The sequence below is a fragment of the Cydia splendana genome, chromosome 16 (genome assembly GCF_910591565.1).
Source record: "Cydia splendana chromosome 16, ilCydSple1.2, whole genome shotgun sequence".
NCBI lineage: Eukaryota > Metazoa > Arthropoda > Insecta > Lepidoptera > Tortricidae > Cydia > Cydia splendana.
Window position 1 is genome coordinate 17,769,248 of NC_085975.1, and position 24,493 is coordinate 17,793,740.

Sequence of the window (24,493 nt, forward strand, 5' to 3'; positions counted from 1 at the left end):
AGTCAACTCAGTCCCAGGCATTTTTGTCATTTACATAATCCTTGATATTATAATAGGCTTTACAAATTAAAATAGAAAATTTATTATTTATTAAAATAGAAAATGACATGTCAGACGCCTCGGCCCGGGCACGTCCCGGTATATCGTGAGTCATCCTTAAGTGTTTCTTTATTATCATATTTGCATTAATATTATAAATTTCTATTAGTTTAATAAGTTATATTAGGCATGTTATGTCGAAGCTAGGAGAATTAAAAAAAATACTTATGACACATTTATTAAACATTATAATAAGTACTTTAAGGTAAGGTAGGTAAAACTATTTACAACAATATTTAAAACAATAGGTACTTAATGTTGTTCTTAATCATCTAAATCTATTTATACCTATACTTACATTAATTCTACTAAACAGAAAACATAGCACAATACTTTTCTGATATTCAGAAAAATAAACAGGGGCCGATTTTTGAAATTCGACCGCTCTATTTCGTGTATTTCGTTCAATAATGTCTCCACTACTAGGCATTTAAATTCTACTAATATAATTGAAAACGAGTGGTTAATACCTCTAGATTACCAATTTCTTTATTTCAAAAAATTGCATTTCACCGTTTTCCACCGATTTTCGAGTGACGAAATCGAACGATCGGTATTCAAATATGCGTATGTATTTATTGTTATGTATTAAGGTTATTTAAAGTAACTTGTAAGGTTTATCGGGATAAATGCAAGAATGGGGTTATTGAGTTTATTTCAGTTATTTTTTAACAACGTGATTTCAAAATCTCCCGTCATCGTCATCTAGTGATAAAAGCCCGAGATAATACTTGGAAATAAAACGTATTTCTCTAACAGATTTCAAAAGTAAGTAAGTAAATAAACTTTATTGCACCACAAAAAAATAACAATAACAGATTTACAATATAAATAAAGGTAGCAACAGGCGGTCTTATCTCTCTAAGGGATCTCTTCCAGACAACCTTAGGGTAGCAGGATATAAAGAACAGAAAACTAAAAAAAAAAGTATAAGTTTAGATGGGGTAAAAGAAACACCGGGACCAGAGTAACATTTTGTAGGGAATACCCGTACTGTTTTTTTTTTCTCCGAGAAAAATAAACTATGTTACTCTTACCCCACCTGAACTAAGTTAAGCTCAATTTAATACAGTCTCTTCCGTAAGAATGCTTGAAACTGGGCATGAATGTAGGTTGAGTTTACAATACAATACAAAGCCTCTTTATTAGTTCGTTTTCTATTGGGAAGCAGTATGACATGTTAGGGTAGGTACAGCAATGCCATTTGGTACGAATGTTATAGGTACACGTCCACCTAAGCCCAAAACACCCGGTAGCCAGACTGAACTCCGCGTCAGGTAGAGCGGAGGGGGGGTCAAAGTACAGAGCGCTCAGAATAAATGTGTACACGTAGGTACATGGAAACACATTTCTGACTTTGTCCTTGAAAAAATATGTACACAGTAAGGTAACCTGTAAATCCTTTTGTCTGTACCCCTCATTTGTAAAGATACATGTTTTCAAACTCATCTATTTGTTGTTCATAAGCACAACATGCGCTGTCCCTATCAGTTCGGTCTCCTTGTCCTCCTTCCGTGTTTTCGGCGCGGGATAGAAGCAGACCTTCACCAGCTGGTTGAAGGGAGCCTCGACCATCATCCAGCACGGGAACGCCACCACGAAGGTTGTCAACAGCAGACCGAAATAAGTCAAGAGCTGGAAGTAAAATAAATTTTTTGTCAAAAATTTGATTTTTGATAAAATATTTTAACCTCCTGAGACTAAATATACATTACAATGTACATATTCGAGCAATCTAATTTGAACCTTTCATGAACTTTCATGCTTTTTAAAACAAACAAAATTCGTTCTAATTTAAAAGGTTCAAATTAAAAAAAAATAAAACCTTATATGGTGGGTCTTACGCTGGTCTTACGAGGTTAATGCCGACTGTACTTTTCTTTCCACAGGCAACTAATACTCATCGAGACAATTTTAACAAACCCAAACACAATTATGTGGCGTTGTTTCATCACAGAGTTCCTATGTTTCTATGTTGTGAGACCTCCTGTGTTCAGGGTCTCTATTGGTTCCCATAAATTTTATGTTCCGATTTTTTCAGTCCATAACGTTTTCCATCATAATTTTTATTAGTCATATTTTCAATAGTCATAAATTTTAACAATATTTTAAATTGCAGTTCCGATTTTTGCAGGTCATTATTATTGTTAGTCATAAAATTTGTTACTCATAATATTCAAAGTCCAGAAGGTATACCATTACATAATGTTGAAGGCAATAAACTTGCTTACAATAATCGTTGTAAGGTCTTTTATCGCAGGTTATAATGATAAGTAGGGGCTCTATTGCATTCCCTAAATTCTAAGTTCCGATTTTTTTAGACCATAACGTTTTTCATCATAATTTTTATTAGTCATATTGTCAATAGTTATAAAATTAAACAATACAAATTGCATGCTTGCCTACCTACCTGGGGATTATGTTTTATTTGGCTTACTGATTTCCCCTCCATTTCTTATTTTTCATGTAGTTTATTAAGCCATTTCGTCCCGCCAACGAGTCGACGGAGCCCCGCTTCGCGGGGCTCCTATTTCCGCTCTGAGGGATACACGGTACCTAACGAACCTACCTGAGGAAACAGATTTCTTATGTTTGGCTTACTGATATCCCCGTCATTTCTTATTTTTCATGTAGCTTATTGAGCCATCTTGTCCCGCCAACGAGTCGACGGAGCCCCGCTTCGCGGGCTCCTATTTCAACGAGTCTATTTCCGCTCTGAGGGACACAAGGTAACTAACGAACCTACCTGACGAAACAGATTTTTTATTGTTTGGCTTACTGATTTCCCCGCCATTTATTCATATCATATTCATATCATTTTCTGACTATCGAAATTCGAAACAGTAAGTCTATGGGAAACAAAGGGATGACATTGAAACGATATGATTAACGACCATTAGTCCGATAAAATATATGCCTTAAAATATTTCTGAATAATTATTGATATGCCTTTGAATGTTATACTCATCAATTTTATAACTTTTGTGATTATAGCGTTTAATATTATAGATGTTTAACATTATAACTATGAAACGTTATAGGTACTTAACAAAAATTATGACTTTTGATGTTTATATCCATAAATTATATGGATATCAATTTCTGACTATCGAAATTCGAAACAATAAGTTTATGGGAAACAAAGGGATCCCCCTGTGTTCATCATCAGATGAGCTCGATGGTACCATTTTTCAACAACCAATAGGGTCCTTATTTCGTCGAAGCACAGACTACAATTTTATGGTCGAAGTACTCGAAGTTATATTTTTCTACGGGGCACTAAAATCCTAATGTAATTTTTTTCAGAATTTTTGAATACATTTTAGGGGTCGCTACCACACTTTGAAAATTTGGACCCTCCACCTCCATACAAGATGATTTTGAATCCTAACAACCAACCGATTAACCTAATGTAGGTATGTTATCTGTGTGAAGATTCAGCTCAATCAAATAATGGGAAGTAGGTCTAATTGAGCTTGAAAGATTCGAACCGAGCATATATATAAGTAGGTACATTGCAAATTACACAGTAAGTTGGGGTCGCTTAATGGTAACATTCCATTTCTAACCGCAGCTGCACTACCGGTACTGAACGCGTCGCTGTCATTGGCAATTTCCATAGTAAAATTGACAGTAATGCAGCTGCGGTTAGAAATGGAATGTTACTATAAAGGTGACATTCGAATGGTGACTGCAGCAGTATAACTACTGCAGCATTGGTGTGGACCTCGGCCTGAAGATGACTTACAATTTGGAAGAAGTTGGAGTGCAGCAGAGACGTGTGGTTGGCCGCGCTGTACCGTATCACAGACACGTGGACTAAGTAGGCGCAGTAGGATATGCGGCCGAACACTGCCCAGCCGCGCCATTCCAGCAACCCACGGTACACCGCTGAAACAAGGTATGTAAATTAATTTTTAACAAGCAGAGACGTCAGCGAATGCTATTAAGCTTAGAATAAATTTAAAAGTAGAAAAAATACTGCCTTGGGTCAGTTGGCAGAGCGCTGTAGTATTGATCCAGAGGCCGTGAGTTCAAGTCTCCCCCAAGGCAGTAATTTTTTCACTTTTAATAAAATTTATTCTAAGATGTCATAGTTTATGCGATTCTTAAGGATTGTTATTCGAAAAACCTGTCTCAAATAATGCCTCAGTACGCGCGGACTCCAGCGATACGAAACAATATTATGTGAAACTATCAGGTGCTAAACATGGTTTTCTTGGAAGAAATTTTTAATAGTCAACTGTCAAACAAAACCTTTAAAACTGGCGCCTTAAAGAATGACACACGTTAGACCGGGCCGTTTTTTATAGAACCACGCGTCATAGAACATGACATGTTGGACGCCTCGGCCCGGGCACGGCCCGGTCTAGCGTGAGTCATTCTTAAAGGTACCTATTTGATATCCTCTGTACCGACAGCTATTTTGTAGGTACAGTCAGCAGCAATAGTTGCTAAGCGGGCGAGGTGTTCAAAATGATCTTACTCGACTTTATTTTTAAGAGAATAAGAGCGCGTCAAGGTAATTTTGTACACCTTGCCCGCTTAGCAACTTCGGCTGCTGACTGTACCTCTGTACTGTACCTTTAGGTGGGTCATTCTACTCTTATTCCCCTGGCTATACCTATTCGCAAATTCCCAAGAGATTCCGCTTAGCTGTTTTGGTTGTAGATGGAACTTGGCACGAGCTACACAGTCACCAGAAATGAGATACTAAAGCGGTATTTCCTGGGAATTTGCGAACAGATATGGCCAGGGGTATGAGATTTTTGTAGAATGATCTAGTTTAAAGAGTGCTTACTTTCCAATTTGAAAATGGTCCCCAACGTCAGGATGAATCCAATCATTCCGAACAGGATCTTGACGATGGGCGCGTACGCGACGCGCACAGCCAGCGGAATCTGGATGCCGTCGATGTAGAAGACGCCGCCGCAGATGATGAGCAGAACCCCGGCGGGGAACGTGGACCAGTAGACGATGCGGTATTTCTAGAACAAGGCAAACTTCCACATAGACCGGGCCCCGTAGATAACATGCCAATCGCTAATGCTAGCGAACGAAACGCAACCGTCACTGTCACACTAAAGGATGACTCACGTTAGACCGGGCAGTGTACGGGCCGGAGCTCACGAAAGCGTCACGTCATAGTAAAGCAAGCTCCGGAAGCTCCGGCCTAGACACGGCCCGGTCTAACGTGAGTCATCCTTAATTTGGAAGAGTGATAGAGAGACACAAAGCAATTCGATGGCCAAGCGCAAGCGATCGTCACCTTGGCTAGGCCGCCAGGCCGCGTAGCCAAGATGCCAATCGCTTACGCTCCGTAGCGATCGAAACGCAACTGTCACTGTCACGCTAATATGGAAGAGTGATAGAGAGACATAATGCTTTTCGTTGTCGAAGCGATAGCGATTGTAACCTTGGCTAGGCCGGCTGGTTCTTTGGAATTGTGTCGTACCTAATCATTATTAGACCGCGGTTTGACTTCAGATACGGGGTTCCAATTCTAATAAGTTAAGAGACTCGCTTATTTCTGCAATTCGTGTAATTTTTTCGATGGCCAGTTAATGAGAATTTGTAAGAGGGAAATTTTAAGGGCTGGTAGGGATAATAGCACCACTTTCCAGCCTGGCAACTATCTTTCACCAAGGGACTTTGCGAAAACAAGTTATGACTTAAAGTCCTAGACAAAAAATACCCAGATGTTTCGAAAAAACTAGTTTTATTTAACTAGTGGAAGCCGTACGTATGCCTACCTATACGTACCTTATATTTGGTGACGTCAAAGTTAGTATTCATGAGCTTGTAGACCCACATGCCGAGTGCCAAGCCCATGGCGTAGCAGACGACGTTGGTATGGCCACGTTTGTATAGGTTGTTAAACGTAGGGTCTTCAACGAAATAGTGGCGAGCTACTCTGGAACATTTATAGATCCAATGTAGAGTTTCAGAACCATCAACAATATCATCTTACAGAAAAACCGCAGCCAAATAACACTAGACCATACTCATGCAGTGTTGTGTCCCTGCCGATGAGTAGGATTGCCAGAGTTCAACGAGGGTGCGGAGTGTTAGAGTCGGCAACGCGCTTGTACATGTCATGAGAGAGTGATAACACTTAGGGCCACTTGCACCATTCACTAACCCGGCACTTGACACTGGGTTAGTAGGTTGGTGTAAGTGGCGCTTAGTGACTTTCCGCTGTTTCAATGTTGAAAATGAACACACAATAATAAGACATATACCGTTATAGTTAAACATGTAAGATTTCGAATTTTTCCATGTGAAAGATTTCGCAATCTTGGAATCTTTCTGACACATCAGTAGAAGTGATGAAGATGCTTACTCAGGCGCAAGTATGAGTATAGGACTCAGATTTTGGAAGTAAGTGTGGGCCGCGGGCGTGACAACACCCACTGCGAACGTCACGGCAATGGCAATCTTCCTGGCGCGCCAACTTCGCAGGCAGCAGAAGAGGAGGAGACCAAGAATGGTTAGTTGGAAATCGGCTGCCAGGTACCTGAAATAAGAGGTTTCCAACTTTCCATGCTAACATTTAAAAAAACATATAATACGACAAATTTACACAAATCGACCTAGTCACACAGTAAGCTCAGTAAGGCTTGTATCAATTGAGGGTACTAGACGATGATATATGTATATAACATATAATAATTAAACGAAAATTATTTATAACTGCACTATTTTTGCACAAGATCTATTAAGGCATTATATTATTGGCAGGTAAGATGGATGCACCACTGCTCATGCACTGGAATGGACTGCACGTGGCAGCCACAGATGCTGAGAAGTGGTGCATTTAGGTTGCCTAGTTATATTAATTTTTTAGTATGTAGATAGGTTTATTATTAATATTTTGTAATTAATGTCACTAACATTAATTAATTTTAAGATTTGTTGTACCTACTAACAATATTATGGATCTCTGGATTTGAAATAAATAATTGAATTGAATTGAATTGAATTAACATGAAAATTGTTTCTAAAAATGCGTAGGTAATTATTATTTTTGATCGAACTTATCGATTACTTTATTTGTTCAAAATAACAATTCAATAACAATATCCGGAATCCCGGGCACGCAAAGGCGTCCGCTCATTCTCATTGCTCAGCGAATTGCATTCGGAGAAGGACCTGAAGACTCCTTTTGTTCCCATGCCTTAGGGACGCAAGTCGCCCGTCCAAAAGTGGTCTTACATTTGCAAGCTACGCGCTCCGTGTGCGAGCAAAAATAGTAAAATTCTTTATAGGTTAGATTCACTGACCACGTGTGTGACATGCACTGCGAGTAGTCCACGTAGTCGTTGACGTACAGCAAGTGGTAATACCAGTCCCGACGGCAAGCATCCACTTCCACGCCCACAGCTGTCTGAAAAAGTATGCAACAATCGATTTTAGTGCTAGAGTTTAAGAGCATCCGCTATATAGCTGGTTTCAGTGCAAAGTGCTAAGATCACGAAGACGGGTCCCTAAGATTCCACTGACGTACCTGCCACATGGGGCCGTTCCCAAAACGTCTCATCCAAGTAGCTACTACAGCTAGCACTACGGCGTATGGTGGGGTCAATCTGAAATAAAAAAAAAACTTTAAAAGTTGTAGTGAAAATCGGACTGAATGAAAAATGCAGTGCCGGCACAAATTCGATCGTGTAACGTCCAATTATAACCTCTACAGTACATATAGACCTATACGGCTACCACCAGTTTTGACATTGAATGAAAATCTTTATTTCAGGCAACTAATGGCCCATACATAAATACCTTAAAACTAGCATACATATTATATAAAAATATATTTTATAACTAACTTTAAAAACTAAACACTACATATCACATTATGGCCAGAGGCGTATTTACAAATTTGGCGCCCCGGGCCATTTTGATTTGCCGCCCCCCTTTTTCAGTGACGATATAGTACATTATTGTCGAGGCTCGGAAGTAGCTACTTGCAGGCTGAGGATTCGTTTTAAACGGACGACCTTGGGAGTCCGTTTAATTGAATCCGAAGCCAGCAAGTAGCCTTCCAGCCGAGTCATATATAGTGCTTTTCTCAAAAATGGTGCAAGAAATATAAATATTATAGAAATATTTTACAAAATCAACGTTCTTACGTATATATTTTCACAGAAAAAAGCCCCTGCCGCCTTTTTATTTTTTTAATAAAAAAATAGAAGTGCATTTTCTGCCGAAAATACGCCAACCTATTTGAGACGGCTAAATAGTCGCGGTACTAATAATCTGTTTGGCTGTTTAGTGGGCCTGTGCCTTCATGTGATATGGTCATTTCAACTTTTAAAAAGTTTGGAACTCGACAAATAATGGAATTTGTATGCAACATTGCAGTCCCAAAATCGAGACTGCAATGTTTTTAACTTTTTAATTTTGATCTGACCATAAACTACGCGCTTCGCGACCTATTTTTTGGGGCCACAGGATATGTATATATATTGTAAACAAGGTTATTTCAAATATATATTATTCTTATTATTATTATTCTTACCATTTACTCACATAGGCATTTATATTGTTTTTCTATGTACAAATTGGTTGACAAAATCATCGATGACGCTGTCGTAATTTAAAATGTTTGTCAGCTCAGCTTCTATATTAAGAAGAGCTAAGCTATTCAGGCGCTCTTCACTGATAGTGGAACGAAGATAATTTTTTATTCTTTTGAGTGCAGAAAATGATCGTTCTGCACTGCAATTAGTCACTGCGGTGCAAAGAAAAATGCGCAATGCAATTTCTACATATGGAAATGCTTCTTTAAGGCCCTTATTTTTTATGAGTAAGCTTAGTTGCCTTAAGCTCATTTTATTTTCGTAGGCGGTCAAAAAATGTTTCAATAAAACACATTCGTCTTGTAGGTCTACCGCGAGATCTAACGGGTATACTGTTTGAAGGTTTAAGGCACTCCTTCTAACTTCTGCCTCAGCCATTGTGTCTAATTTACCTAAGAAGACAAAATTGGCCGTCACTACGTCGTATGACGTTTTGCGCTTCCTCAACTCGGCTAACAACTGATCACAAATTGGGAAAAAGGTATTGACTCGAAAGTGGTCACGTCCCTGTAGTAACACTTCTCCTTCGCGACTCTCGTCATCACGTAATTTCCTCTTGATAACTCTTTTTAGGTTGTGCTTGTAGTTTTCGCTTGATTTCCTTTTACCTGCCTCTTCAAACTCGTCAAAACATTCTCTTTTAGTTTGAATAAATTTAATTAAGGAGTCATAAAGGTTAGAAACAACCTCCAGGTCTGAGTCAACCCCTTGAAGAACTTTTGAAGCTATGTTAAATTGCTTCAAAATAGCTCCCCAAAATTCTGACAAGATGGCCGTTTCCAGGGCATTAAGCTGTTTAATCAACCCTATAGCTTCATTTTTCACTAAAACGTTTTGGTTGCCAGAGTCACCCTTTATGGCTTCAAGCGCCGCTAGCACTTGATTCCAGTCTTTGTTAAGACTGGAACAAGCATCGTCCCTTGCTGACCATCTCGTCTGTGATAAGCTCTTTAAAGTTACGTTTTCGGGTGTGGTCAAAAAATCTTGTAGAATTTTTGCGCGCTCTGTTGACGCTGTAAAAAAAACGTACAGATTCTGCAGCAACCCGAAAAACTTGGTAGCTTCTAGGCAACTTTCAGCTGCCGAGGTGCCGACGAGGTTTAACGAATGTGCCGCGCAAGGCACGTATGTCGCATATTGGCACTTTTCTTTTATCTTGGCCTGGAGACCATTATACTGGCCAGACATGTTACTAGCATTGTCGTAAGATTGACCTCTGCAATTATTTACGTCAATGTTCAGAGTTTCGAAGATCTCCGTTACGCTCAGCAACATATCCGTTCCTTTGTGACCAGTATTAGGAAGAAAACATATAAATCGTTCAACTGGATCTCCATTGTCTTTAACATATCGCAGGATTAATGAAAGCTGATCTACATGCGTGTTATCGGGGGTTGAGTCTACACTGAAGGAAAAGTATTTAGCCCTTTGAAGCTCTTCGATTATTGTTGTTGTGACTTTAGCTCCCATTATTTTAATAATTTTTTCATATGTCGCAAAAGACAAATAAGATGTATGGCCTTTTCCAGGATTGCCCAAATTTTGTATATGTTTTGCCAGAAAGGGATCAAATTCAGCAATTGCTTCTAAAACCATCATAAAATTTCCGTTATTTGGAGAACCAAATTTATCTGTCTTTCCGCGGAATGATAGTCCACGCGTAGCTAGCGATTTAACTGCTACAACTACTCTGAGCAACACATTTCGCCAGTATTTTTTTTCATCCTCTAACTGCTCACACAATTTTGCATCTATTCTGGCGTCTGTTTCTCCCCGTTGTCTTAAATTCAAAACGCAGTTTTTATGCCCCAACCCAGTTTCATGTTTATGGATTCTTTCATTTGCGTGCTTCCAGTCACTGAAGCCTTGTTGGGAACAAAGTGGGCTTCTCCCGCTGTCAAAAATGCGGCAGGGGCCGCAAAATACAGACCCAAGTGATTTTGAGTAAATCAAATAACTTCTGGTGATCCTCTCCCCGTTTATTAGATTGGTTTTGAACACATCTTTACTTAAATATCGATTCCGATCATCAGCCCATCGTTTAGATTTAGAAAAATCCTCATTTTCAATATTTTGTTTAAAGCCGTTTTTGGCGAAAAAATCAATCAAGTCTTCCGTAATTTGCCACAGAGCAGGATCATTTTCGAATGTAACTGTACTGTCTGTACTGGTGGAAACGCCGGGAACATAATCTTCATGCAAAGGTGCAGACAGCGAAGCAGTTAAATATAAATCGCTTGAGGATGCAGAAAAGGAGGATGGATTAGTCACAGTCACGCCAGTTACAGGATCAGCAGCAGTGTTAGTATTGTTAGTTATATTAGTAGCAACTTCATCTGATGTTGTTAAATTAAGTGATATTAAATTATTTTCCCCTTCAACCACATTCTGGAAAAAATAAAGAAAAACATCGTTTTGATCCCATGATGATGAAAGAAAGAGCCCTAACAATGCAATGTGGTTAATGGATCAGTCAGCCAAATAAATATACCATTACCAGGTTCGGGGGCATTCAGATTACTACAAAGAGCTCTATAATAAACTCAATAATTGTGTTACGTTTATAGGTACAAGGTACAAAGAGAACATTTAAGATAATTATCATTTAAAGAGATGCCCTGAACGGGATTCGGACCCGAGATTCTCTTTTCTAAACAACAGCACCAACAACAAACTACACAAAGACCGCGGGGCCCGAGGGCCCCGCGCACAACGCACAAAACTAGTTTTTTATTACATAAAGCTACAGTCGCGGAAAGCAAAAGTTTATCATTTTTGTACCTTAACAGCATTAAAAATAGAATCTAAAAGTACTAAACCACAAAACCGGGAATTTGGTAAGTACCTATCTAAAAGACGAGAGAATTAGGTAAGTACCTCTACCTGGTACCTGACCTGCTAGAATGAGTTGCGTTCTCGTTCTCGCGCGCGACTACATCTTGCGCGGCGTCAAAATGGACTCGCGCGCTAGTACGTAATTTTTCATGCTAGACGGTCAGTTACCCTGGCCGCAGACGTTCGGAATTTTCATCCGGTTTCCGTACGGAATGACAGGTGCGAACGGGACGGTCGGAACGTCGCTCTACAAATGCATAGCGCTGTCTCGCTTGCACATGTCATTCCGTACGGGTCCGTGCGTGTGCGGCCAGAATTACCGGTTATACTTATACCTAAGTCTACTAACTTAATACTACTTGTTATCTAAGATATCACAGGTAATGTGTAAGGTAATAAACCTTGGCTCTCCTCGAATGTAATCTATGTATGTATAAGCTTTCCATCCACCTCTCCTCGCGGCAAATACGACATTGCGTTTACCAAATACAAAAATTAACAAGTTGTTCAAGTACATATTAGAACATTAAAAATAATGTCATTATTACGCTTATTTGTACCAAACTGGGTAATGGAAAATGAAACTGAAACGTCGCAGCAGAGGTCGAGTGAAGTAATTTTTTGTCAAAATGCGTTAAACTCACAAAGCAAACATCAAACATTTAATAAATAAATCACACACTCTCCATTATTAGTAAGATTGAAATTAAATGATGTAATATAAATTATTTTATTTATTAAAATGCATGCAATGCAACCAACCAATAACCAAAATTATGTAATAAGCTTAAATTTTGTACGGAATAAAAATGTCCGATGTTACCATCAACGACACTTAACTGACCATTAGTGAACCTTGTTGCAACGTAATAAGACCAATGAAGTTTGTTGCAGTTTGGGTAATAATAATGTAATACCTGTACTACCGTACCTTGACTTAAATGGATATAAAATAACAAAAATATGTTCGGGTAGGTATCATACTTATTTCTATTTAATTCGATTGTATTCATGGTCGAATAAATTTTATACGTTCTGCCAGACTTAAATAAAATAAATGACTAATTCAAGGGCTAAAGATACTTACCGCCTCTGTCGTGACTTCCTCGTGTTGTGTTAGGTCCTGATCGAAACTAGACAAATTTGAAGTTGATGCTTCGGCATTATTTTTATTGAAGAAGCTGTCAATTTTAGGTGTTTGGTCGAGGATTTTCTCTTCCTTGCGTTTTTTTTCATCAGCTAATTTTCGATAAGCGCGCCCGCTCAGTTTTTTTCTTTTCGCATCCATTTCAGTAACAAACAAGTCAATCACAAACCGCAAAGTTCCTAATCGTTGGTAGATAAGTTTTCACCGAGATAAACTAAAACATACGTTAATTTGATGCGCTAATTTGAAACGAATCAAGCTAGTACAGTCATTATATCCAAAAAACCGACCCTACCCGTGAATAATTAGTTCTTGGATTTTTTTTTCGTAGGTCCCTCGGGGGGGTCACTGGGAGTGTAAATTCAAAAAGTAGGCTTTATCAGGCTCCTGCGTATATTCGAAAAATGATTTTTTTCCAAAAAAACGGGTTTTCTTCAATAACTCGGCTATTTTTGATTTTACAGTAAAACCGTAAGGACAAAAATTGTAGGAAATTTGATTCTCTACAAGTTAGTCCAGTCATTATATCCAAAAAAAACCGACCCTTCCCGTGAATAATCAGTTCTTGGATTTTTTTTTCGTACGTCCCTCGGGGGAATCACTGGGAGTGTAAATTCAAAAAGTAGACTGAATCAGAGTCCTGTGTATATTCGAAAAACGGTTTTTCTTGAATAACTCGGTCATTTTTGATTTTACAGTAAAACCGTGAGGACAAAAATTTTAGAAAATTTGATTCTCTACAAGTTTGGTCCTCACAATTTTTCTTCTAGGATCGATAGTTTGGAAATAAAATTTGAAAAAAGCAACTAATTCAAAATATTTTCAACATCTCGTTTATTTTCAACTTTACGACATAAATGAAGAGGACTAAACTTGTAGAGAATCAAATTCTGAACAATTTTGGTTCTCACCTTTTTTCCCCCAAAATCGATATTTTAGAAATTAAACCTGAAAAACGCGACAAATTTAAAATATTATCACTATCTCTTATGTTCCACGCTTTACGGCATAAATGAAGGGAAACAAAGTTGTAGAGAATCAAATTCTGAACAATTTTTGTTCGAACTTTTTTTGCACCAAAACGATATTTTTTGAATAGGACCTAAAAACGCGACAAATTCGAAATATTATCATTATCTCGTTTATTTTCAACTTCCTGAAATGGGTAATAATTAAGTTGTAATTAATTAATGGGTAATTAATTAAGTTTAATTTCCAAAATATCGATTTTGGGGGAAAAAAGGTAGGAACCAAAATTGTTCAGAATTTGATTCTCTACAAGTTTTTTTCCCTTCATTTATGCCGTAAAGTTGAAAATAAACGAGATAATGATATTTCGAATTTGTCGCATTTTTTTAGGTCCAATTCAAAAAATATCGTTTTGGTGGAAAAAAAGTTCGAACAAAAATTGTTCAGAATTTGATTCTCTACAACTTTGTTTCCCTTCATTTATGCCTTAAAGCGTAGAACATAGGAGATAATGATAATATTTTGAATTTGTCGCGTTTTTCAGGTTTAATTTCTAAAATATCGATTTTGGGGGAAAGAAGGTGAAAACCAAAATTGTTCAGAATTTGATTCTCTACAAGTTTAGTTCTCTTCATTTATGTCGTAAAGTTGAAAATAAACGAGATGTTGAAAATATTTTGAATTTGTCGCTTTTTTCAAATTTTATTTCCAAACTATCGATCCTAGAAGAAAAATTGTGAGGAACAAACTTGTAGAGAATCAAATTTTCTAAAATTTTTGTCCTCACGGTTTTACTGTAAAATCAAAAATGACCGAGTTATTCAAGAAAAACCGTTTTTCGAATATACACAGGACCCTGATTCAGTCTACTTTTTGAATTTACACTCCCAGTGATTCCCCCGAGGGACGTACGAAAAAAAAATCCAAGAACTGATTATTCACGGGAAGGGTCGGTTTTTTGGATATAATGACTGGACTAACTTGTAGAAAATCAAATTTCCTACAATTTTTGTCCTTACGGTTTTACTGTAAAATCAAAAATGGCCGAGTTGTTGAAGAAAAACCGCTTTTTTTAAAAAAAACCGTTTTTCGAATATACGCAGGAGCCTGATTCAGCCTACTTTTTGAATTTACACTCCCAGTGACCCCCCCGAGGGACCTACGAAAAAAAAATCCAAGAACTAATTATTCACGGGTCAAAATCTATAATGACTGTACTAAGCGAGGTCACGTCACGAATGACTTACGTCACCCCCGCCGCCCGCGCCACCTCGCGCATGCGCTGCGGCTGCGCTGTTCGTGTGCCCCGCGTCTCGAATGAATTGGTTTAGTACCACGATAGATGGCGTAGATAAGACAAAAGTCATGTTATAGGCTAGACGTGGACTAGACTGCCGCGTAACATTTTATTTTAGTTACGACGTACTAATACTTCTTGAACGAAAATGTTGCTTAGTTTAGGGACTTGTTGAGATATTTTAAGCAATTTGTGGGGTTTGAAGCGTTCGTTTGTTTATTAATTTAAATGTCAATTAAAATATAATAAAAAATATAACTCTAAGTTTGATTATTAAAGGCGCCCAGAAAAAGCCGCGAGGTGGCGGCTTCGCCGCCCCCCCGCGGCCTGCCGCCCCGGGCCATGGCCCCCTTGGCCCTAGGGTAAATACGCCCCTGATTATGGCTGCGATGCATTACGCAACCCCGCAGTGTCAGCATTGACATACGCTCACGTTTACGTAACTTACTTTCTATGCATCTCGCTCGTACTGGCATATTAGTGCAAGCGAGATGTACAGAAAGTAAAGTACGTAAACGTGAGCGTTATGTCAATGTCAAAACTGGTGGTAGCCGTACTATTTTCGTGCGTATGCCAAAGTTTAAAGGGCCATATGTACTGTAAAACGTTGTACGATACACGTACAATACAAGTGAATTTCCTCTTTTCCGCACTTGTATCGTAAATAACTATTATAGTATTTACGGTGCTACTTTCCCGCTCTAGTGTGGTAATTAGCACAATACACGTGCATATGTCGACAATTTAAAGAGCCATATATGTACTGTAAAACGTTGAACGATAATTCAATTTATCGCCATTCGTTGCGAATTTCCTTCTTTTCGCACTTGTATCGTAATGTATTATTAATAGTAGTAGCCCACGATGCTAAATCGGGATTTACTCGAGCGTCATACAGACCTATTGGAATCGAAATATTAGATGATAAGAAGAAAAAAAAGTTATATAAAGTTTTTTTTTCCAGCGAGCCGGAAAGCGTCTACATTTTTTTTTAAATTTCGGTTGGTTGGTGGAGGGTTAAAAAATCGTTAAGCAGTTTGTGGGTTTGGTCGTTTTTATCCACTTTAATGCTATATTTTTTCTATAACTTAATATAACACTTATTTGTAGGCATTTTCTTAATCTGGCGAACACAAGTTTGACGCCTAATTTTTACATTGTAACCGTCAGATTAAGGAAATGCGTGCAAATAATTATCAGATTTAGTAATAGCACAATTATAGCGTTAATTTGGACTAATATGATCAAATCCACAATCTGCTTAACAATTTGTTGAACCCCCCACCAACCAAGGGCTCAACATAGATGGCTAAAAGGGGTAAAGGTAGACTACACGGGGTAGGAAGATATCGTTCATATCTTAATCTGACGCGCTCGAGTAAACACAAAAATCCCCTCTTGGGCTCCCCTACCATAACAAATTGTTACGGTTTTGGTCGTCTTGGTGATTGACGCGCACCAATCAATTTGTCCCATCTTCAACGTCGTTTCAAGGTCTTAAATCTGAATGCCGCCCGAGTTCTATTAAGGTGCAGATATGATTACGATGGAGATTTTGTTAAATGTATCTCTGCTTCTTACCTTGTTATTTAGATGCCAATATGTTCTGTGGTTCTGTGCAATAAAGTTACTTAATAAAGGCCAATGTGGCTAATTCCGTCATAGGGACCACTCCGTCCAGTAGCGTTTTTCTCGAACAACGAACAACATTGATAATCTCGTCGACAAAGCCGCTGCTTTTTAGTTTCAGCAATCAAAAGCAAATGGTTTTTTTTCCTACGATTGAAAGTCAAAGAAATATACGCTCGTGGACAAAATAGGCATCTGACAAATTGGCGTCATTGCTCGCATTAATGTGGACATGACTCCAAAACTGATTAAATAATTAATCATTTAATTAATTTCTTACCTGAGGTTTAATTTTGATTCCTAATCAATAAATAACACAAATATTTCTTATATAATGTAAATATTAAAGAAAATAATTAGCATGATTTCCAAATTTTCTGTAGGTGTACTCATTTTTAGGGTTCCGTACCCAAAGGGTAAAAACGGGACCCTATTACTAAAACTCCACTGTCCGTCCGTCCGTCCGTCCGTCTGTCACCAGGCTGTATCTCATGAACCGTGATAGCTAGGCAGTTGAAATTTTCACAGATGATGTATTTCTGTTGCCGCTATAACAACAAATACTAAAAAGTACGAACCCTCGGTGGGCGAGCCCGACTCGCACTTGTTCGGTTTTTTATATCAAAAATATATTTAAGTGCTATTTATTGACTAGGGATAAAATTAAATCTCGGGTAAAAAAATAATTAAAATAATTAAATGATTAATTATTTAATCAAATTTGGATCCATGTCCACATTATTGCGAGCAATGACGCCAATCTGTCCGATCTCTGCCTATGACGGAATTAGACATATTGACCTTGCTTAAGATAATAAAAATAAATAGCCTAGTTATAAAACTGGACAGTATTATTATTTATTCGATTGATTCTTGTTTTCCTTTTAAAAGGTCACGTCATGGTAATAGAAATAGTTTGATTCAAACACGCCGTGTCATGGAATCTTGCAAAATTTAATGGTGGCATGGTATAATAATATACTCCGCCTGGTACTCCATTCCCGTCTTTTCTAGGTCACCTAACTGACACGGGCTTACGTCATCATGCGACAGCGCTATATGATAATATGCGATAGCGCTATATATAGCGGCCATGTTGTTGTGACGTAGCCCCGTGTCACTCTGGGAATGGAAGACCATGTTTTATTAGACTATGAATGGTGGCGTGTTGGGTGGCATGAATAAATTGTGACGTTTACAAATCATCATTATGAATCAAATTATTTTCCTGTTATAGTTAAAATCATCCATGTTAATTATTTGCATACCTACCCATTTTATGAATGAAATTCTTTCATAAACTGGGTATACAGTATTGGAGCTGCGTGTACAGTCGCCATCAGATATATCGGAGCGGCTAAGGCGCTCAAAAATATCTGAACACGCCTCTATTGTTAGGGCGTTAACGTGTGCTTGATAATAAGTCACTGGAAATATGTAACAATTATGTAGCATATATTATGATCATTTACAGTGTTTTGGTTTCATAAGTAATATCTTTTTAAGCATTTTTCAATAAAAAGACAGTTTACGTAACTTTGCACAAACTTGGCGGTATGAATGTATATGTTGCAGTCAAAAGTGTGAACTGGTCAAAAGAACTTTTAACCGACAAAAACAGGCAAAACTGCTTTTGACTGAGCATGTTGGTCAAAAGTAGTTTTACCTGAAAATCATACCTATTTCTGGCAGCAGTTTCGTTTTTAGGGCGTAGCAAAATAAAAAAAACCCTAACCTACCTATCTCTGGGAACAGTTTCGTTTTAGGGCGTAGCAAAAAAAAATAACCCTAACCTACCTATTTCTGCGAGTACTTTTGACTGATAGTAACAGTCACAATTACTATTAACCAATGATTTTCAGGTAAAACTACTTTTGACCAACATGCTCAGTCAAAAGCAGTTTTGCCTGTTTTTGTCGGTTAAAAGTTCTTTTGACCAGTACGGTTACCATCAGTTTGTCACTGACATAAACGCCGTCGAGAACGTAATTTACTTTCTATACATCTCGCTCGCACTCGCATATTAGTGCAAACGGGATGTATAGAAAGTAAATTACGTTCTCGACGGCGTTTATGTCAGTGACAAACTGATGGTAACCGTACAGTTCACACTTTTTACTGCGACATATACATATCCCTAAAGCTCCATACTTAACGCAGCACTAGGCATGAAAACTGGGCTACAACCGAGAAAATCGAAGTTCTTCAATTGCGGGCATTTTTCTCTGTCACTCTAATTCCGTCTTAATCAGATTAAAAGAGAAAGATCCCCGCAATTTGCGAATTTCGGTTTTCGCGGTAGGCCCCCACATCATCATCAGCTGTTCCACTTCGTCATATGTCACTTTTATGAATGTTTAAAACTTTGTCCGACTTTTTTTGCCGTGACCCTCAATTAAAAAAACACACATGTCTAATACTAAAGCCATAATATTTCTGTTACCTCAAATATTTGCATCGTGCTTGTTGCTAAACTTGTTTGTTCCGATTCCACTAAAAACTAAAACACAACTATTTACACAGAAAAAGGTAAATCAATTAGCGGTGTGTATTCTTTTAAATACACATTGTGATTCTATTTAGCTAATTTAAATAAATAGGTGATTCATGTTATCCGAGTACCGGTTCAAGTAAAGGGCGGAGATCTACCTAATATTAACTCAATGTTTATTCATATCTACGTGTGTGTAGGGAATGCAAATCGGTTATTTTCGGTTATTTTTTGTATGGAAATTGTCGGTTATTAACCGAAACCGCGGTTATTTCCATACAAAAAATAACCGATTTGCATTCCCTACGTGTGTGGCACATATCTTGGAGTAACCGGCCAATTCGAACGTCCACTGATATCAGAATGAAATCTGTTGTCATTCAAATATCGTGCATTTCGCTTGTCCTTGTCCGTACATATATTGGTGCGGGCGATACACACTTCACGTCACGTTATTCTTACATAGGCCAGTCAAATGTAGATTAAAAAAACAACGGGTTGCACTCCGGGAGTGCCGGCAGAAGTGAAAACTCAATGACATTGTAACAGTTTTTCGATCAGGTACCTACGTGTCCGTCTTACGTCTTACGAATCTTACGGTCACGTGACCTGTCGCGAGTTTAACATTTTTGTGAAAAGTGCACAGCGCCGCTAAAGAAGTTTTCACTGCAAAAAAGCGTTCTGAGAAATTAATTCCCAGCAAGCTGGAAATCTTTTTAATATTTAATTTCGTCCTAAATGCATATAATCCGAGTTTGCTTCATCCCAGGAGGTGTGGATAAATTTTGCGAGCCTTGAGAGATACATTTTACCTTGGATTGACAAAACCACTCGATGTGAAAGGAACCCATCATCAATTACAATGTCACTACCAGCAAGATTGTTGTGGATCAGACACTGGTGAAACATTTTTTGCGGATTTTAACACGATTTTACAAAAAAAAAACAATTACAATCTTAATCTATGAATTCATATTAAGGTATCTTTTTTGATCCTCAGATATCAATTTTTATCATGATTAGAGCAAATTTTCCGTTGGACGTACCGTTTTTGAACAACAAGCAGAAAACTGAAAAAGAGCAAAATTTATTTCCACAACTCCTGGAATGGAGCAAACTCGGATTCCACTAATTTAGAACCAAATGGAGGTATTAAGACGATTTCCAGCTTGCTGGGAATTAATTCTTGGAAAAATCTAATTTGACTGGGGTAGTAAGCATTGTTCGAATCGAGTTGACTGTCGGCCCGATTCGGGAAATGAATTAGAGATTAACTAGATACGATATAGTAAAGATATGTGACGTCCCACGGGTAAAGGTACCTTACGGCCGTTGGCGCTTACGCTATTATTAACGCCGCTCCAATATTATTGCGGCGCTATGCGACGTAAGCGCCAGCCGCCGTAATGTACCTTTTGCCGTGGAACATCACATATCTTTACTATTTCATATCTAGTGAATCTCTAATCCATTTCCCGAATCGCGGCGCCAGCCGCCATAAGGTACCTTTTTCCGTGGAACGTCACATATCTTTACTATATCGTATCTAGTTAATGTCTAATTAATTTCCCGAATCGAGCTGTGTGAGTTGACGAGATGCCGACGCGCGGGAAACACTAGTGTTGGCTTGGGGCCTATATCGGTTTATGTGAGTCAAATTGAAATTTGTGATCTTACCTCATCCACCTCAACATGGTCCACTTAGGGAACTTGTTCCACGTCAGTTTAACCTTCTCTTCCACCACCAGCAGGTTGAAAGCGAGCAAGAAGCCCGAGGTCATGAAGAAACTCTGCACGATCAGGTTCCCATTGTGGAATATGTGGTATATTGCATTGTAGTACGTCTGCAAATGGAGGAACACGTTTGATCAGCATAGGAAACTAATATATTTATTTGTCAAATAAGTAACACAGCATTACAGTAAAACCAAGGTAAGTACTGTGAAACTACAACATAAAATACAATACATAGAAACAATACATGAGAACAAAATACAAGTAAATAAAAGTCAAAAATTAGATGATTAGTCTAATGATTAGATTAGATTATTTATTTCATTAAATAAATTACAGTACAACTTTGCTCGAGCCAAAATTATAAGAATTTACATCACAATCGTCAAAAACTAAAAACAAATGAAAGTATTTTTATTAAATACTAGCTTTTGCCAGCGACTTCGTCTGCGTGGAATTAGTTCCATTAGTTAGAGTAAATATAACGCCTGAATAAAATTAATGGCAGTAATTTTGAGCATAATATGCTTAATTGCTTACATCAAATAAAAGGCAATTCGTAATTTTTTTCATTTCCACAATATGTCAACGCAATTTTGCAACTCGCTGCAAGTACTTACTTTAAATACATGGGACTAAGGGCACTATAATATTTTCTTACCAATTCTATGAAGTGTGTGTTATTTGAGGTGATGAGCGCCGCCATTGGCGAGTGTCCCATCACTACAAGGAACGTCGTGAAAGATCTGGAAAAAAAAGTAGTAAAAAAATAATTGCACATTATAACTTATTTTAAAAGAATGGCCGAAGACTGCTCAAAACCGGGAGGAATGGAAAAAACGGGGGGAGGCCTTTGCCCAACAGTGGGACACAACAGGCTCTCAATAATACATAATAATATATTTCATAACAGGTAAGGTAATTGAGTTGTGTAATAAAAAGTACTTACCTATTCTTTTCTTTTGTAACTTCACATATGTACATAATTACTTATGTAAGTTGGGTGACAATGCAATATTATGGTACCGAGCTGATCTGATGATGAACACAGGAGGTGGTCATAGGAACACCTAATTGTGTTGGGGTTTGTTAGTATTGTCTCGATGGGTATTACTTGCCTGTTAAAAGATAAGAAGAAGAAGAAAATAAATTTATTCAGAACGCTTACAATATTGCTTAAATCTATTATTATAATGTACAGTCAGCGATAATAGCTTGTATCGCAAATGGAATAAAATTAATGATACAAAAGAAAAATGAAGATGAAGTTATTAGCCCACAAATAAAATGAAAAAAAAAAAAACGTTACAATAATAATTAAACTATAACAAATCTTAAATTAAACTTATAAGTAAAAAATGCTTCCAGGTCACCCCTATGCGTTATGGACGTTATGGTGCCCAGAAGGCTGACAGCGTTAGCTTTTTGGATGGCCATCAGGCTTATCCTCTGGCCGTGGTAGCTGCCAGCCCTCCAGTCACCTGAGGTGTCGATAAGGCGCTGGGACATTTGCTTAAAGAAGGTAACCCACTCACTTGACCCCATTAAACATCTTGAGCCGTCGCAGCCGCGGCTCCGGGCCCTCCCCCGACGGTGAAGACAGACGCTTCCAGTTGCGTTTCACCGAAAAACATAGCAGGACTTTTCCAACTGTCAAATGAAAGCCTCCATCAATCAAATCCGGGATCAGATTTGAACTTTGAAATTACGACGACATAACATTATACTGCCTTGATTGATATTAGTGATTGTTTAGTGATTAGTGATTAGTAATCAGGCGAAGAGAGACCTATGCCCAGCAGTGGGCGACTGAAGGCTAGAATGATGATGAATCAGGCAAAGAATTTTAAGCAGTTGGTGTTTTCTTTCTCGAAGCAACAATGCAAGGATTGGCAGAGTTTTCATTGTGTCTTGGATACCGTTAGTTGTTTTTTCTGCCTTTACACTTTTGCTGTTTTTGTGTAAGTGTGTAAGTAATGAAAATTTTACTAAACCGATCCAAATGTTAGCGTTCCGATAAACGAGTAATTTACCTAAATTAAAATCATGGGATTTTGATGTTGCCACACTAAGCATAAGAATCTCTTTCAATTGTTGAACATATCGTACAAGTACAAGATATAAGAGAGGTAAGAGAGAAGAGGAGTTTGTTGAGAACCATAGAAAACAGGAGAGGAAAGATGCTTGGACACCTGCTACGACACGACGAATGTATCAAAAATATCATTGAAGAGAGAGTTGAGGCAAGGAGACGGAGGGGGGACCAAGCAGATCGTACATAGATCAAGTAAAACGTCAAGCAAGCAAGGAGGAGGAGCTGTGAAGGAGAAGGCAGAGGACCGACATGCATGGAAGTCACTCCACCGACAAGAGTTAACTTTTAAATATATGATGATTATGACAAGGTATATTAAATTACATTTAGAAATCAGTTACTGTTCTTGTGCTAAGTGCGGCAGGATGGTATATATAATACAATTTGTACAAATTTCAACAAACGTATTCTAGATCTAATAATGGAAAATATTGTTATAAAAATGATTTACTTACCTACAGACTTCTCCGGGACAAAACAGAAATCGTAAAGACTCCCAAGAAGATTTAGAGCAAGGATCGTAATCAAAACTGTAGCCACAATGATGTCCCCGGTGTCTAGCGGTATGGTTTCCCCAAACTCGGTGCAGTAGACCTGGTCTTCCACCAGCCGCGCTTGGAGCTGGTGGGTCTGCTGGAGGGAGGAGTTGAGGCAGGCCTCGAGGGCCTCGTGAACTGTGTGGTTGCCGAGGTATTGCCGACATGTTTTTGTGACGCAGACGCCCCAATGTATTAAATTGTGGTCGTAATGTGTGATGTTGTTTGCTGAATATTCCTGAAACAGCATACAGGAGAATAAGAAAGGACCCAAATATTGTTAAGATACAAAGGTTTATTACTAGCTAATAACTATCGAAGTTGTCTTTTGTGTTTTAGAAACTATCTAAGGATCTTTTGTGTTTTCTTTTACTGTCTATTCCAGGCCGTGTTAGTCGATTTGCTGCTTTAGTTCTTCGGGGGTCCCAAAGGACTTCCTTAGGGACCCCCTACACTAGCGTCTCCCGAGCGTCGGACTCTAGTCAACTCTATGGCTGCTGCTCGATGCAACGTTGGCGCAACTGTGCAGTGACGCTATTTTCCATAGCGCTGACTAGACGCCGCCGCTCATATGACGTGTGGTGTGTGGAGTCGCTTAGCCATCGCCGAATTGTCGGTCCACATTACAAGGACCTGGTAGGTAAGGTAAGGTTTTCGGATGAAAGAAGCGCCTTTTGGATGAGACTAGCCCAGGACCGGGATAAGTGGCGTACACGAAGAGAGGCCTATGCTCAGCAGTGGACGACTAAAGGCTAAAATAATGATGATGGTAGGTAAGTGACATACTTGTATGATATGAAGCAGTTCGCTGCCGGCGTTGGCAGTCACCCTGGCGGTGACGTAGCAGTAGCTGTCCCCTGGCCCGCGCAGGCACGGTTCGAACTCGTCCAGCTTGAACAATGGTGGCAGACGGTCATACTCCGTTTCTGAAAAGATAGGTAAATTTTAACTATTTATAAGAAAAATTCTTTAACATTGCTGTGTCTAGTACTACCTACCTATACGTACATACGAGTAAGCGTCTGCTGAAGACCTATCCGCAGACAAATATATTTTTAATGTGATAGTCGTCAGCATTGTCA

At 38.5% G+C, this 24,493-nt stretch overlaps 1 protein-coding gene across 1 annotated transcript; it reads right to left on the reverse strand.

The window, feature by feature from the left end:
* Positions 1–1,548: 1,548 nt before the first annotated feature.
* LOC134798064 (nose resistant to fluoxetine protein 6-like) lies at positions 1,549–23,694 on the reverse strand. The gene is made up of 11 exons (XM_063770393.1): positions 23,331–23,694; positions 22,316–22,430; positions 21,442–21,526; positions 20,724–20,890; positions 7,607–7,685; positions 7,383–7,486; positions 6,443–6,616; positions 5,863–6,013; positions 4,901–5,087; positions 3,809–3,990; positions 1,549–1,734 (listed from the first exon to the last, which is right to left on the reverse strand). Exons 1-11 carry the CDS (start codon positions 23,659–23,661, stop codon positions 1,549–1,551), a joined length of 1,761 nt encoding a protein of 586 aa, XP_063626463.1. The 5' UTR covers positions 23,662–23,694.
* Between the last annotated feature and the right edge of the window lie 799 nt (positions 23,695–24,493).

Coding starts and splice junctions, on each gene's coding strand:
- LOC134798064 (XM_063770393.1), bottom strand. CDS start 23,661: ATGCTGTTTCAGGAATATTCAGCAAACAACATCACACATTACGACCAC. Junction 22,431..23,330: donor TGTCCCGGAGAAGTCTGTAG/GTAAGTAAATCA, acceptor TTCATTTGACAG/TTGGAAAAGTCCTGCTATGT. Junction 6,014..6,442: donor ATACTCATACTTGCGCCTGA/GTAAGCATCTTC, acceptor TAAATGTTCCAG/AGTAGCTCGCCACTATTTCG.